The 17745-nt window shown below is 45.0% G+C and overlaps 1 protein-coding gene across 1 annotated transcript; it reads right to left on the reverse strand.

Annotated features, from left to right (window-relative positions):
- Positions 1 to 387: 387 nt before the first annotated feature.
- LOC306774273 (tyrosine-protein kinase Srms-like) lies at positions 388 to 17058 on the reverse strand (the record flags this gene model as incomplete). Its single annotated transcript, XM_079264270.1, has 3 exons — positions 388 to 554; positions 3872 to 3993; positions 16682 to 17058. Coding segments are annotated over 3 exons (666 nt in total), but the record flags the coding sequence as incomplete, so codon positions are not given.
- Positions 17059 to 17745: the final 687 nt, after the last annotated feature.

Genomic DNA, 17745 nt, shown 5'->3' on the forward strand with positions numbered 1-17745 from the left:
AATCGACGAGTGACTGCATTCCCGGCCAAAAGGTTTATGATCAATCAGATTAATAGCTATCTTGAAATGCAAATCGCTACCTGCAACAAGCATATACTGCTGTCAGGTCTTTATTAGTCCTAGTTTTGGCCCTTACAATGCTCCATACATTGGACCAGTTAATGTACTATATGAGCTTCTTTCCTTACATCAACCCATGCAGGCTGACATTATTTACTGTTTTTTCCTGATGAACAGGAATTTGTTGTGATGATCATGGCTGTTTGCCTAAGCTGCCTGATTGGGGTGAGCTCCAGCTGATTAGCTGGTTATCCAAAACAGATGGATTGATGAATATACAGTAAATGTGTCTCTTTGAAACTAACAGAAACAATGTTGGTGTCCTACCTGCTGAGTGCAGGGCTCCGTCAGCTGCACGCCCAGGCTGCGAGGGTTTTTCTGGTAGAAGGAGACCAGTTCCCCCAGAGTGGCGAAAGAGATCTTCTCTGAGACAAAGTACGCGCCGATAGCTGACCTCTGGATCCGGAAGTGGTAAACCTTACCCTCACTTCGGGCTGGAAAAGCAAACATTACAAATATCGTCATGAAACACAAAATAAACACATCATGAATAAAAAATATTGTTATATATCAAATATCTCCATTGAGCCAACAATACTGGGGTATGAATTGTGGTTCATGTTTCCAAGCTTTTGTTGAGTTAGCATTAGCTGCTTCCTTTAAAGGAAAGAACACAATATACTGTTTTGTTTTTTAAAGATATCGCTGACAGAGTTTCATTACTGTCCTTGTATTTGGCACATTTTCTCTACATTCAAGATGCTAGTTCACTTGAATATCTTTAATATAACTGTGACCACATATTTACAAGTCAAATATAGTCTTTAAATTATGTTTACATCTACATCTAAAAGTTACATGTTATAAAGTATAAAATAATTCATATTTAGAGAATAGGAGTACTTTATTAATCCCAATTTAGAAAATGTAGTTTTTATTTATTTAGATTTATTTATTTATTTAGATTTTATTTAAATTTATTTATGTATTTTAAATTTAAAAGATTTTACATTTACATTTAAAATATGATATTTTGATTTAAAAGTTTAAATTTACTTTTAATATTCACAATTAAACATTTAAATGTGATTTAAAAAAAAAAAGATTTAACATGGCATTTAGATGTAGATTTATTAAAGAAATTTTAACATTTTTTGTTATATTTAGAATTTCTAATTTAGATTTACTATTTAAACTTAAACATTAAATTTTTTTAATTAAATATTTGATCTGCATATATGTGGTACTCAATTAGGTTGAATGTAGGAAAAATGTGCTAAATAAAAGGCAAGTGAAATAAATCATGAAAACAAGTCAGCTAGAACACTTGACATCTCAGAGTGAGTAGCAACATAAATTTATTGGAGTTTAGTTCATTCTGCCATGATCAGAAACAATAAAATGGTGCCAGAGAACCTATAAGTATCTAATCGGTCTCCTGTTGGTTCTGTCTTTACGCTGTTTTTGTTTCTAAGTTTCTTCTTCTGCATCTTTTTCTCCATCTTCCCACCAACCTCCATCAGCTTCTGTTTTTCTGTTTTCTCCCTCCCTTCCCCTCTTTAGCTCCGTCTTGCTGCAGTTTCATATTTCACTGTGCTGGCTTTGTATACGTTACCAGGACTTTGTCAGCATATATGCCCGAACCTAAACATTTTCACTTAGTCTGTCTTTTCATACAGCAGTGTGCATTTTTCTGATTTGCCATTTTTGACCATCTGTCTCAACCATAAAAATCCTCATTGTTCCTACATATGTTTGAATGATACAACCAGGTTCCAGTTGTAGTTTGAATTAGTTTAACAGTGAAGAATATTATGATTAATATTCTCACAAATGTTGGTCACAAAGACCTGTTCGTTTATTCTGGCATTATGAGCACAGAGCGGTGACTATAAGCTGGAATCCAAATCATTTATAACAAGGACTTTCACTGCTCATCATCATCAGTTTATTTATAAAGCACTTTTACAACATCAACAGTTAAACAGTGCTGTGCATCAAAGGTAGATTAAATAAATGCATTAATAAAGGAACATAAAACACCTAAAATTAAAAATATATATATACTAAAAGTAGTAAAATAAAAAATAAAAAAATCTAATCCAGAGAATAAATAACAGATGAAAATAAATATAAAAGCAATTAAGATCAAGCCTCAGATTTCTAGAATATAACATATTTATCAACTTACACAGCAACACTAATTGATTTATGGGACTGTAGGACAAAAGCGTGTTCTTGTTATTTTACCTACTTTTGTACAGAATAACATCTATTCATAGTTTACCGGTACATGTATTCATATTTGTATTTTTCACTTTGACACAGAGGCGTACCAAGTTCCCACACACAAAAGTAACTGATTTGCAACATATTCACACCCACTAGCTGGCAAACCTTAGGACCAGAGAACGTTATGGCGGGCGGACATTGTGGCTAGGAGGTGTTAACGCTAGTGGATGTTATTGCTAGGAGATGCTATGGCTAGCAAGTGTCATGACTAGTGGATGTTATGGCTAGCAGAGATTATAGTCAGGAGAAGTCATGGTTAGTGGATTTTAGGGCTAGGAGATATAGCTAGTAGACATTATGGTTAGTGTATAAAATGGCTAGTGGATGTTTGGGCTGAGAGACTTTATATCTAATGGACATTAGAGCTAGGAGATGTTATGGCTAGTAGGCATTATGGCAAGAAGACTATATCTAATGGACGTTATGGCTAGGAGATGCTATGGCTAGCAAGTGGTTTGGTTAGGAGATGTTATGGCTAGCAGGGTTTATGGCTGTGGGATGTCATGGCTAATGGATTTTATGGCAAGGAGATGTTATAGGTAGTGGACATAGTGGCTAGGACATGTTATGGCTAGACAGTGTTATGGCTAGTGGATGTTAGGGCTAGGAGGTATTAGAGCTAGTCAGGATTATGGTTAGCGGATATAATGGCAAGTGGACGTTATGCCTAGGAGACATAATTGTTAGCAGGCATTATGGCTAGGAGATGTTATAGGAAGTAGACATCATGGCTAGTGGATATAATGGCTGGAGGACGTTATGGCTAGCTGATGTTATGGTAGCAGGCATTATGGCCAGGAGATGTTATAGGTAGTAGACATCATGGCTAGTGGATATAATGGTTAGAGGACATTATGAGTAGGAGACATTATGGCTAACAGGTGCTATGGCTAGCAGACATGGATAGCAAAAGATTTAAGGACAAACCAGTGCTTGGGGACCTTGATCCACTGTTAAACCTGTGCTTGAACCACAAAATCACTACATATAGCATGAAGCATTTTTTCCTACAGGTTTTAAATTGTTTCCATTTAAAAAAGTTTCAGTAAAAGACTTTCATTTATATTTTCTGGCAACTTTGTCTTTAACAATACTTAATACTGTAAAGTAAATCTGTATTTAAGCCATATTTTTATTTAAGAATATTTTGCTGAAGAATTTACAACGAGCTGCTCTTTCATTTTAATTTTAATTGTAATGAAACATGTTTCTGTTTAGACAAAAGTTAAGCAGTTTTATGTTTTGCATTGTTCTTTTACTGGACTTAAAAGCAAGGTTTGTACTGAACCATGACTTTGGTGTACTATCACACCTCTGATACATATATAGCAATAAATATTTTTAAAATTATTATTTTGATTATTATGTTAAAACAAATCAAAGCAAGGTAAACTATAATAAATCAAATAAAAGCTTTTATGTTAAAAATGAGTTTGTAAATGAATTGTGACGGCATGGATTTCTAATCATTATTCATTGAAAAAGGATTTAGAAACAAATAAACGGATGTGGAACTTACTAGAGATCGTATACTCGTCGCTGTGACTCTCGCTGATGCGAACCAGGAAGGAACCATCTTTGTTTTGGGATGCGAGCAGCAGCTTCTCAGCTTTAATGCGGTTTATGTTGCCATAGTACCACCTGCACAGAGAAGAGACGAACACGCAGACAAGATGCGGTGGGAAGGTTGGCATGACAACGGGTAAATGGACAATAAACCAGGAAACAAATGATGGAACTCAAAGGCACGTCATGGGGATGAATAAGTGGGCGGACAGGCAGACAAAGAGAAGAAAAACAGACAAAAAAGAATAAGAATGTGGTCCATGCATGAGCCAAAACATTCGCAAAGCACAAGGACAAATAAGCAGAAGCTCACAAACAGATCACAATTCGCACAATGTGAGCTGAAAGACAGTGAAGAAGATAAACACAAATTTAATTTACTAATGGAATCAGAGCAGCAGAACCGAGCTTGTGCTGCAGAACCCTGAAGAATCCTGCAGAACCCTGAAGAATCCTGAAGAACGCTGCAGAACGCTGCAGAACCCTGCAGAACATTTCCACCTACAGAATATAACACAGGACTATTGCGAGTAGTCACAAAGAGCCGAGGCTTCTCCTCACATTTCAGAAACCAGGCTGTATTTCCTGGACGTTACAGGTAGAGTGGGTCTGCAGTGCAAGATGCTCGGGTTTCACAGAAACTAACAACAAATGCACTATCATCAGACAGATCCCAGACTCAAAGCTGCTGGAAATGACAGAAAGTAAAAAATCCTAAAACCAGGGTTTTCATCTTGATGCAGTGTTACTGCAGGTGATCAGATGATCAATATGGTCTTATAATCGTGTTCTTTTTAATCAACTCATTCTTTTACGCTGCATTAAATATGATTTTAACATTCCCAAACAATGTTTACATTTTAATTTTTACATTTTAGGTGAAAATCATAAAAAGTGTCCTGCTGTCCTCAAACGCACCACTGAAACAGAGGACGAGGATACATGATGCTTGTCTTAGACATCCTAATTTATAAAAATAAATAAGTGGAGAAATTTAAAAAAAAAAAAAAAAAGCGAGGAGGTGAGAGTCAGAATGAAGGTTAAGGACACGATGTTGGCTACATGGTGGCACTCAAGCTAGCCGTTTTCTGCTTGAGTCTACGTAAAAACTTTGGATCACGCTTCAGGCCGCTGCTGGTGGGATGTTGGCGAGGGAGGGGGGAGTTCTTCACCCACTTAGGTCCCGAGAAGTGAGAACTTTGTTCTTGTTCTCGAGGCTCTGAAAATAAAATTACATCATTTTGTTCTTGCGGACGTGTTTGAAGACAGCTCTCGACACATCGGGCTGCAGAACTTTTTTCTTGTGGGGCTCCGAGAATATTGTGTGATTGGTCGGACATCTGAGGTGGGCGTGGTTAACACAGAGAAAGTATTTTTACTGTTGCAGGTAAAACGGATTGTTTTGATAAAACAGCTGATCGAGGTGGTGAGAAAATACCAACATTTTTACCATCCATCCATCCATCCATCTTCTGCCGCTTATCCGGGGTCGGGTCGCGGGGGGCAGCAGCCTAAGCAGGGAAGCCCAGACTTCCCTCTCCCCAGCCACATTTGCCAACTCTGCGGGGGGGATCCCGAGGCGTTCCCAGGCCAGCCGAGAGATATAATCCCTCCAGCGTGTCCTGGGTCTTCCCCGGGGTCTCCTCCCAGAGGGACGTGCCTGGACCACCTCACCAGGGAGGTCCAGGAGGCATCCTGACCAGATGCCCGAGCCACCTCAACTGGTTCCTCTCGATGCGAAGGAGCAGCGGCTCTACTCTGAGCCCCTCCTGGATGACTGAGCTCCTCACCCTATCTCTAAGGGAGAGCCCGGCCACCCTGCGGAGGAAACTCATTTCAGCCGCCTGTATACGAGATCTCGTTCTTTCGGTCACGGCCCACAGCTCATGACCATAGGTGAGGGTAGGAACGTAGATCGACTGATAAATCGAGAGCTTTGCCTTCTGGCTCAGCTCCTTCTTCACCACGACAGACCGGCGCAGAGTCCGCATTACTGCAGACGCCGCACCGATCCGTCTGTCGATCTCGCGCTCCATCCTTCCCTCACTCGTGAACAAGACCCCGAGATATTTAAACTCCTCCACTTGAGGCAGGACCTGACTCCCGACCCGGAGAGGGCAACCCACCCTATTCCGGCTGAGGACCATGGTCTCAGATTTTGAGGTGCTGATTCTCATCCCAGCCGCTTCACACTCGGCTGCGAATCGCTCAAGCGAGAGCTGGAGATCACGACCAGATGAAGCCAACAGGACCACGTCATCCGCAAAAAGCAGGGACCCAATCCTGAGGCCACCAAGTCGGATCCCCTCAACCCCTCGGCTGCGCCTAGAAATTCTGTCCATATAAGTTATGAACAGAATCGGTCATAAAGGGCAGCCTTGGCGGAGTCCAACCCTCACCGGAAATGAATCCGACTTACTACCGGCAATGCGGACCAAGCTCTGACACCTGTCGTACAGGGACCGGACAGCTCGTACAAGGGGGTCCGGTACCCCATACTCCCGGAGTACCCCCCACAGGAGCCCCCGGGGGACACGGTCGAATGCCTTCTCCAGGTCCACAAAACACATGTAGACTGGTTGGGCAAACTCCCATGCCTCCTCCAGGACCCCAAAGAGGGTAAAGAGCTGGTCCACTGTTCCGTGACCAGGACGAAAACCACACTGCTCCTCCTCAATCCGGGATTCGACTATCCGGCGGACCCTCCTCTCCAGGACCCCTGAATAGACCTTACCAGGGAGGCTGAGGAGTGTGATTCCCCTGTAATTGGAACACACCCTCCGGTCCCCCTTCTTAAAAAGGGGGACCACCACCCCAGTCTGCCAATCCAGCGGTACTGCCCCCGATGTCCACGCGATGCTGCAGAGGCGTGTCAGCCAGGACAGGCCCATAGCATCCAGAGCCTTAAGGAACTCCGGGCGGATCTCATCCACCCCCGGGGCCTTGCCGCCAAGGAGCTTTTTGACCACCTCAGCGACTTCAGCCCCAGAGATAGGAGAGTCCACCCCTGAGTCCACCAGCTCTGCTCCCTCATGGGAAGACGTGTTGGTAGGATTGAGGAGGTCTTCGAAGTATTCCCTCCACCGACCCACAACGTCCTGAGTTGAGGTCAGCAGCTCCCCACCTCCACTGTACACAGTATTGATGGAGCACTGCTTCCCCCTCCTGAGTCGCCGGATGGTGGACCAGAATCTCCTCGAAGCCGTCCGGAAGTCTTTCTCCATGGCCTCGCCGAACTCCTCCCATGCCCGAGTTTTTGCCTCGGCAACGGCCGAAGCCGCATGCCACTTAGCCCGTCGGTACCCATCAGCTGCCTCCAGAGTCCCACAGGCCAAGAAGGCCCGATAGGACTCCTTCTTCAGCTTGACGGCATCCCTCACTGCTGGTGTCCACCAACGAGTCCTGGGATTACCGCCACGACAGGCACCAACGACCTTGCAGCCACAGCTCCGGCCGGCCGCCTCAGCAATAGAGGCACGGAACACAGCCCATTCAGACTCAATGTCCCCCGCCTCACTCGGGACATGTTCGAAGCTCTGCTGAAGGTGGGAGTTGAAGCTCGCTCTGACAGGGGACTCAGCCAGACGTTCCCAGCAGACCCTCACAACACGTTTGGGCCTGCCAGATCTGACCGGCCTCCTCCCCCACCATCTGAGCCAACTCACCACCAGGTGGTGATCAGCTGACAGCTCCGCCCCCCTCTTCACCCGAGTGTCCAAGGCATGTGGCCGCAGGTCCGACGATACGACTACAAAGTCGATCATTGAACTGCGGCCCAGGGAATCCTGATGCCAGGTGTACATATGGACACTCTTATGCTGGAACATGGTGTTCGTTATAGACAATCCATGACGAGCACAGAAGTCCAATAACAAAACACCATTTGGGTTCAGAGGGGGGGGGGGGGGAGGACCATGCCTCCCAATCCCTCCCCTCCAGGTCTCACTGTCATTGCCCACGTGAGCATTGAAGTCCCCCAGCAGAACAATGGAGTCCCCAGAAGGAGCACCCTCCAACACTCCCTCCAAGGACCCCAGAAAGGGTGGGTACTCTGAACTGCTGTTCGGGGCATAAGCACAGACAACAGTCAGGACTCGTCCCCCCACCCGGAGGCGGAGGGAAACTACCCTTTCATCCACCGGGGTAAACCCCAACGTGCAGGCACCAAGCTGGGGGCTGATGAGAATGCCCACACCTGCTCGGCGCCTCTCACCATGAGCAACTCCAGAGTGGAAGAAGGTCCAGCCCCTCTCGAGGGTACTGGTTCCAGAGCCCAAGCCATGCGTCGAGGTGAGTCCAACTATATCTAGTCAGAACCGCTCAACCTCGCGCACAAGCTCAGGCTCCTTCCCCACCAGAGAGGTGACGTTCCACGTCCCTAGAGCCAGCTTCTGCAGCCGGGGATCGGACCGCCAGGGTCCCCGCCCCTTGCTGCCGCCCAGCTCACATCGCACCCGACCCCTACGGCTCCTCCCGCAGATGGTGAGCCCACGGGAGGTGGGGCCCATGTAACCCTTTCGGGCTGAGCCCGACCGGGCCCCATGGGCGAAGGCCCGGCCACCAGACGCTCGCTCTCGTACCCCGCCTCCAGGCCTGGCTCCAGAGGGGGGTCCCGGTAACCCGCGTCCGGGCAAGGGAACATTTATGCCCAGGTTTGTCATCGTCATAGGGGTCTATGAGCCGTGCTTGGTCTGGTCCCTCCCCTAGACACCTGTTTGCCATGGGTGACCCTACCAGGGGCATAAAGCCCCCGACAACATAGCTGCTAGGATCTTCGGGACGCACAAACCCCTCCACCATGATAAGGTGACGGCTCAGGGAGAGGCAACATTTTTACATGTGGCATTAAAACACTCGGACTCCTGGAGGATGGATGGACCTGACGAACAAGAAGTTTTTTCTTGTTCTTGCAGCCTCGAGAGACAGAACTCAGTTCTTGCTTCTCGTGGAGGATGGAACAAGCCTTAGTACCAAGATGACCTGGTTTAACCTCCACAGCCTACCTGAGTCCTGCTGCTGACCATGTCCATCCCTTTCTGAGCACAGTGTGGCATCTTCTGATGGAAACTTCCAGCAGGATGATGCACCATGTCACAAAGCTCACATCATCTCCACCATGACGATGAGTTCACCGTCCTCCAACGGCCTCCACAGTCACCAGATCGACATCCAGCAGAGCAGCTTTGGGATGAGGTGGATCTATCACACCCAGAATTAAGGCGGTTCTGAAGGAAAAAGGGTCCAACGTGGTTCTAGATGCTGGACCTGGTAAAGCGGCCTATGGGTTATGGCCCAATAACTACTCTATAAGCGGTCCAGTAACGATGGTAAAAGTGGTTTTTGTTGTTTCTGGTGTCTGCAGCAGTGCTGGCGTGCGGTTGGGACATGTTGGGACGGTTTTGGCTTGGTAACACAAGTCAACCTTTGGGAGAAGACTCTGCTGAAACATGAAGACTCACTGCAGCTGAATGAATAATGGAGGACCTGCAGCTGCAGGGCGCTGAAGACTGGCACGCTCGCAGGCCGTGCACGCTTTTCCTTCCTGGTTCTGGTCCTGATAGGGGTTTTCCTTCCAGGTTCTGGTCCTGATAGGGGTTTTCCTTCCAGGTTCTGGTCCTGATAGGGGTTTTCCTTCCTGGTTCTGGTCCTGATGGAGGTTTTCCTTCCTGGTTCTGGTTCTAATAGAGGTTTTTCTTCCTGGTTCTGGTCCATCTCCACTGTGTCGTTGTGCAGCTTAAGATGAAGGATTGAATCAATAAGAAGATCTGATGAAACTTGTTTGTTGCAGTTTGCATCAAATAAACTAAAAATCCAGGCTCCATGACATCTCATCATAAATATAAATATAATATAAAAACTGACGGACATATCTCACCAGAAAATGTGATTTTTGTTTCTGAGACAGCTTAATGATGCAGACAGAAGACAGTTCCAGGTTCATCAGATTATTTCTGGACTTTTTAGTGAAAGTTGTCAGAAGACGTTATTTTCCATGAACACGCCTCGGTCCTTCATCTGAGGCAACAAGTCCAGGAGACCCAGACATCCCTCCTCCTGGGGTCGTATCGGACCAGGGAGGCCATGAAATCCCTGCTGCTCCTGCTTTAATTTGCACATAAACGCCTCCACACGGAGACAGATGTAAACTGTTCATCCTACAGCCGGCCTGCAGCGTTTCATGGCGCGTTGTTTGTTTTAGACGTCATCTGTAGGGACAGTGAGGCTCCCTTGCCATGGCTGAACTTTCTCACAAACGCTGACTTCCATTCCACTGTAACCTCTTCTGAAAGTCTAAACTCACTCAACATGTCCTGCTTCAGTTAAGATGAGCAAAAGCTTCAAGCAAAGTGACTTAAAGGAGATTCTCAAGCTGGAAACGTGACGTTCAGAACTGATCAGGTTATTCAGCAGCACCTCTGCAACATGATGGGTGTAAAAGGAACATTTCAGATGTCCAGATAGAAAGGAGGACAGACACAAACTGGGTCTAAAAACTGTGGGATAATTTCAGAAAAATGTTTAAGATCGAAAGATTTTTAAAAAATCCGGAGGAGTCTCTGTATGCGCGGGACAAGGTTCAAGGTTCAAGCAGGACGCCGCTGATCTTGGGGTCCTAAGGTAGGGTGTCCAAAGTCAGTCCTTGAGGGTCCTGCAAGTTTTTTATGTTTCCTGCTTCAAGATACCAGACTCAAATTAAATGGATCCAACCTCACAATGACTCATGCATGTAAATGCAATGTGTTGGAGCAGGGAAACAAAGGAAATCTGCAGAATTGTGTCCCTTGAGGGGTGGAGCTAGAGACCCCTGTCCTAAGGGCTGGGAAATGCTTATTGTTAGCAACATGTTCATGTACGTTACATGGTTGACACGTGTTCCTCGCGTTTGTTTGGCACGTAGGCTGAACAAGAGCGCGAGTTTGAGATCAGAGGAAAACACAACGATGGATAGTTCATAAGAGCGCCTCTCCGACCTTGTTCTCAACGACCAGCATCTTTACGACCTTAACTCCCCGCTGCACGGCGACAAACAGTCTTAAGTGCCTTAATAGTTGGCAACAGATTGATAAACCAGAGGTGGAGCTGAGAGGGGGGCTGTGAGCGTCATGGTGGATGATTGACATCGAGCGAAACTCCGAGCTTTCTGTAGCTAAGAGCTAACCGAGCTAACCCGGAGATAACAGGAGCTAACCAGCTAACAGAGGTACGCGGGCTAAAGCTAAGCCACGCTGTTAACCGGCTAAAAACCGCGGTTGTTCTACGTTCTTCTGACTTGAAGCGGGAGATGGGGTACCTGTCAATCAAAAGGACACGCCCCTAAATATGCAGAATTTTTAGATTAAATTACTTTAAAACGGGCGAGTTAGAAAAAAATTCACTCCCCCCACAGTTGTCATGAAGGTAAACCTGACCTATTAAACCTAAAATGAATTTTTGAACCAGGCTGTAAACATGTTTATTTCTGCTGTAAACATGTTTATTTCCGCAGTAAACATGTTTTTTTTCTGCTGTAAACATGTTCATTTCTGCTGTAAACATGTTCATTTCTGCTGTAAACATGTTTATTTCTGCTGTAAACATGTTTATTTCTGCTGTAAACATGTTCATTTCTGCTGTAAACATGTTCATTTCTGCTGTAAACATGTTTATTTCTGCTGTAAAGTTGGTCTTTTTAACATGGGAGTCTATGGGGATTCGCTCTGTTTTGCAGCCCCTAGTGGATGAAGGGGGAACTGCAGTTTTATGCACTTCCACATAGGGCTGGGTTAAAATAATCGATTCAGCGATTATAATCGATTTTCTTTTTAATAGCCCGATATCGATTCATAAAACCCATAATCGATCCTTTTAATATGTATTTTTCCCCGTACATTCATGTGACTGTCGCGCTACGCGAGATCTCATCACCACGCGAGCGTTGCGCATCAAAACAAACATGGCGGAGGTGGTGGAAGCAGCGCCAACAAGCTTGAAGGCAGATGTCTGGAAATTTTTCGGTTTTAAGAAACACGAAGACAGTAATAATGAACTGGATAAAAGCAAAACGATTTGCAAGATTTGCTACATGGAAGTGAGGTATTGTGGAAACACAACAAATCTTCGTAACCATTTAACAAGACAGCACCCGGCACAAACACAGTCTGCTTTAGCCCCGAGGCAAACGCAGCTCGAGAAGGCATTTGAAATAAAGTTAGCAGCAAACTCTCCGCGAGCCCAGAAAATAACAAACGCTATCGCCACATACATATGCAAGGACATACAACCATACTCCGCAGTTGAAAATGACGGTTTTCGCGGCCTTATGAAGACTTTGGAACCACGCTATGTCATACCCACACGTAAACAGTTCAGTGAAATAACGATTCCTAACATGTACGCAGATGTGAAACAAGGCATAGCAACATCACTTAAATCAGCAGCTAGAGTCGCCCTTACCTGTGACTGTTGGACATCCAGAGCGACGGAATCATACCTCACCATTACAGCTCACTACATAGACAACGAGTGGAATTTAATGTGGCATGTTCTCCAGACTAGAGCTGTTGAATCCAGCCACACTGCGAGTCATTTACGTGACTTACTGTTTGAAGCAATTGGAGAATGGGACCTGACAGACAAAGAGCCAGCTCTTGTAACGGACAATGCTGCAAATATTGTGCGTGCTGTGGATATGATGGGCCTTATGCATGTCGGCTGTTTCGCACACATACTCAACTTAGCTTCACAAGCAGCCCTCAAAGTCCCCGCAGTGGCACGCCTGCTAGGTAGAGTAAGGCGCATCGCATCATTTTTTCATCGTAGCACCACAGCAAGTCACAAGCTTAAAGACAAGCAAAGGTTACTGGGCCTTCCTCTGCATAAGCTGGTCATTGACGTTGTGACACGCTGGAATAGCTCACTGGAAATGCTTGACCGTTTTCTGGAGCAGCAACCAGCAATCTCAGCAGCTCTGCTGTCACCTGAAGTACGCAGGAATGAAAAGGATCTCTGCACTCTGACAGAGGCTGACATAACAGTTGCTGAAGATGTGGTGAAAGCTCTACAGCCACTGAAAGCAGCAACACTGGTCATGTCTGAGGAAAAAACACCCACTCCATCAGTCATTGCACCTCTGCAGGCACAGCTGGACCAGATGACCTGTAGACCTTGTGACTCCACAGTGATAAAAGAACTCAAGACTGCTGCATATGACAACTTAAGCTCAAGGTATGGCTTTATATCTGTCTTGCTGTGTATAATACGTACATAAATTTATGTAAATGTACATATTATTGTATTATCAATGTTATGAGATATATGTAATTTAAATATATTTAATTTTTTTACAGATATGTCACTATGAAGGACAAGCTGTATTTATCGTCAGCTTTAGATCCTCGCTTCAAGACCCTTCCTTTCCTGTCCGATATTGCTCGAGATGACACATTCAACAGACTGATGACTGAAGCTGCTGATGGGGAGCAAGTGGAGTTAGAGACATCTGATGTAAGTTACATGACAAGTACAGAAGTATAAATAATTGGTTCCTCTTGAGTGATGACTTTTTTAAACACCTGTATCTGAATATAAATTATAAACCATTTTATGGCAGAAATATTTAACAGTTGACTTCCACAGTGGGTACCTTATTAATTTTACAATTAAGTTTATTCTGAATGTTTTTTGTCTTTCAACAGGAAGAATCTGCTGTTGGTGACCCAGTTGAGGAAACGCCACCTGTACAACAGAAAGAGACTTCCCTTGAGCCTGCCGAGGAGGAGTGTTGCCCACAGAAGAGGCAAAAGAAATCTTCTGCACTGATGTTTCTTCTTGGATCAGCCTACAAGCCAAACGACTCTGCATCACTCAAAACTCTTGCTGATAAGGCACAGGAAGAAGTGAAAAAATACAGGGAAGTACCACATATTCCACTTTCTGAAAATCCATTACAGTGGTGGAAGATGCATGCTGAGGAATATCCTCTTTTGGCTCGTCAAGCAAAGCGGTACCTATGTGTACCTGGGACCAGTGTCCCATCCGAAAGAGTGTTCTCAACTGCTGGCGATATTGTTACAGCAAAAAGGAGCTGCCTCACTTCACAGCATGTAGATCAACTACTTTTCTTGCAAAAAAATCTTCAAGTACTCAAGATTAATTGAGAAAGCATACACATGTGGAAGGTTTAAGTTTCATGGACAGTTTGAGTTCCATGCCACAAAGTTTACAAGTTTTTCTTAAACATGTTTGCTATATGCAATAGCTTTTCCATATTTTGTACACTGTTTGATTTTTGATTGTGTCAATGCAGTGATGACCAAAATAAGACAAGAGGGAGTTCAGAGTTCAGGATAAAAAAAATCTTTAAAGGCAATATAGAATTTTACTTGAAGGCCTAAATGTTTTTTGTGTCTTTTTTGTTACATTTACAAAAGACCTGACTTATTGTTGCACTTTAAACAATTCAGAATATTTTAAATTCTGTTTGTTTCCTTATAATTACTATTATTTATTTGTGTGGTTGTATTTCTTATGATAAAGTTACTTTTGTTTTGCAGCCACTGGAACATTTGCACAAAAAACTTTGTGTGCCTGTGAAAGGAATGTGAAAGCTATTAGTTTACAGTGCATTTTTGCTACTTTATTTACACAGCCTGCCCTGTGGTTGGAATAAATTTGATAACTATTGTTTTTGGTCAGGTCATGTTCAATAAAGCATACATGATTCAAGTAACTGCACTGGGTGCAATTATTAATGTAAATATTCCTATTTTTACTAAGGCACCAAGTTAAAGCTAGAAGTTTCTACTATTTGCAGCATTGTTTTTTTCTGGGAATGTTTTCCATATGCAAGTAAAAAATCAATCATTCTGAATCGCGAATCGTGAATCGAATCGTGAATCGTGAATCGAATCGATTTGGGCCCTCATGAATCGAATCGAATCGATTTTGAAAATTTGAATCGATACCCAGCCCTACTTCCACATAGACTTCAATTTTAACCACCGAAGGTTGCCGCTTGTTTACAGCAAATATATGTAAAGATGTAGCAGATCGTCAGAACAAGTATATCCCAGCCCTCAGCCAGCACATCATTATAAGCAGACATGATTCTCTACTGGAAACCAGTGCATGGACTCAGAAATATCCCAGAAACCACCCAGTTCATCCTGAAATCCACACATGCAGGTTAAAGCTCCATCATGTGTGAAGAGGATCCAGAAACACGCCATCTTCTCTGGACCAAAGCTCATTTAAAATGTTCTGAGTGGAAACCTGGATGAAGATGTGGAATAGTTTGTGGACAGCATGGACGGCGTGTCCTGCAGACTAAAGAGGAGAGGGAGCATCCAGCTTGTTATCAGCCTGCATCTCTGATGGGATGGGGTTGCATTAGTGCCGATGGCGTGGGCAGCTTCCACATCTGGGAAGCTCCATCAATGCTGAAACATCTGCTCCCATCCAGACAACGTCTCTTTCAGGGAAGACCTTCCACCATGCTGAACCACATCCTGATGGTGGAACAGGAGAACTGGGATCTTCAAAGTATTATATTCATGCATACATTAGCAAAAATCCACCCAGTAGTTTTTCTGTGAAGTTGCTAAGAAACTGAGGAACATATAGATAAATAAACACGGGCAAAAGCGTAACCTCATGGAGGAGATAATAAATAACACAATAGAGAATCATGTCTGTTTGTAAAGCAGCTTGAGAACCTCAACATCAGCAGCATCCAGTTTTAATTTTCAACTTTTCACATGCGCATAGAGACTCCTCCTGATTTTCTAAACCTTCTGATGACATCATCCACCACAGATGGTGGATCCTCAATGTATGAAGAACATTTGTCTGAAATTGTTCCACAATGTTTACACCGTTTGTCTCAGATGGGTTAACATCTGTCTTCGTTCCATCTGAGACTCTGCCTCTCTGAAGTGCTCCTTTCATCCCTGGCCCTGTTTCTGACCTGTTGCCAGGTAACATTATCAAATTCTCCTCCAGGTGTTTTTATTCTGAGCCATTAAGTCTTTCAGCCTTTTGTTGCTCCAGTTCCAACTTTTTACAGACATGTTGCTGCCATCAGATTCACAATCAGCTCATATTTTCCATCAAATGATAAAATCTCCCAGTTTCAGCAAATGACATGTTGTTTATCTTCAACTGGGACGGAAATATGAGCTCATTAGATCTAAGCAGATGGCTGCCCGTCCTTGAGCCGGGTTCTGCCGGAGGTTTCCTTCCTGTTAAAAGGGAGTTTTTTCCTTCCCACTGTCGCCAGTGTGCTTGCTCAGGATGGGAGTCTGTTGGTCTCCTTATATAGGCTATAATGAATTGGCTTTCATTATATTTTCCTGTCTGTAAAGCGTCTTGAGATGGCATTGCCGTGATTTGATGCTATATAAATAAAATTGAATTGAATTATATTGGTTTTATTCACAATTTAATTTTGCCATCATGCAGATGAACAAATACTGCAGAAGTCATGCTGTTCAGACCAATTTCTCCCTGAAGATGTGACTTCAGACACCTGATACCATCAGCCCTGTGCAGAGGTCAAACCTCGGCTACTGTCATTGTGTGTCAAAGCGCAGGAGAATGGCAGGATCATCCCGGTATCGGTGCAGTTTGTTTTCAGTATCAGTCTGTAGTTTTCTAACTCCATCAGAAATAACAAGAATATAGATCACAGCCCAGTCTCTCCATCAGCACCAATCAGGTGATACTTTGGTAAAATCAAGGTGGAAAAGAAAAGAAAAGTGGATGAAAGCGGAATGGAAACACTCACTTGTGTTTGGCGAACTCGTCCTCCAGCAGAGCCACGTAGTTCGCCGGGATGAGTCCAGACTCCAGGGTCCCGGTCAGCTTCTTGGCCAGCACGTACTCCCCTCTCTTCTCGATCACCGACAGCCTGTCCCCCTCCTTCACCGTCAGCTCGTCGTCGCTTCGGGCCTCGAAGTCAAACAGCGCGGCGTACAGCTGCGCCGGCCGCTTCTTGGGCGACGGCATGCGGACGTGGCCCGACACGGTGCTGATCTCCACCGCCCCGGGGTTCGCGATGACATGGTCGTTGTGGTTGGGGACCCTCGGATAGCGGACGTCGGGCCAGATCCAGTTCCAGAGCCGACCTAAACACGGCATACAGGAGCGACAGCAACTCTCCATCCCGGGACATGAAGGGGGCGCGCGCGGCCGCCTTTTGTTCTGACACTGACACCGATCAGAAAGACGCGATTCAGGTTTAAAACACCGAAAACGGCCCGTCAGAGCCCACAGCCAGCAGCCTCTCAGTCCCCCGGGTTACCTTTCCGCCTCTGCCGTCAAACATAATGACCCGCCTGCGCCGCTTGAGGAGATAAGCCGGAGGAACCGGTTTGTTCTGTTCACATCGTGGCTCTGAGCCCCGAGCCTGCAGTGCGCACGCCGGCTGCGGGAATGCGGAAACAAGACGGATCGGTTCCCTGCAAGGACTCGGCGGTTCGACCCAAAATTAGCCCTGAATGAGAGCATGGCTCCGAGGAAAAGGCTAATCCATCGTAATCTGGTGTATGCAAAGGAAAGTGTGAAGCTTGTGATGCTCATGTGTTAAACCTGGAGGGGAAGATGGAGGCGGAGGAGAGGCAGCGGGACGGTGCGTAAAAAGTTTGGGTTCGGTGCTCCGCACGGCTTCTGGCGGGGAAGGTTGAAGCAGAGGAAGAAAAACGAGGCTGCGACAGAAAAGGGAGGGGAGGGGGTGGGGTGCAACGTCAAACACGTCTGTTCAGGTCGTTTTGGAGGTTTTTCACTCAATAATCAGTTCAATCAGCATTTTCACGTCTTCATGGTCTGTTTGTGATATATATATATATATAT

The sequence above is a fragment of the Telmatherina bonti genome, assembly GCF_933228915.1.
Source record: "Telmatherina bonti genome assembly, contig: scaffold_266, whole genome shotgun sequence".
Lineage (NCBI taxonomy): Eukaryota > Metazoa > Chordata > Actinopteri > Atheriniformes > Telmatherinidae > Telmatherina > Telmatherina bonti.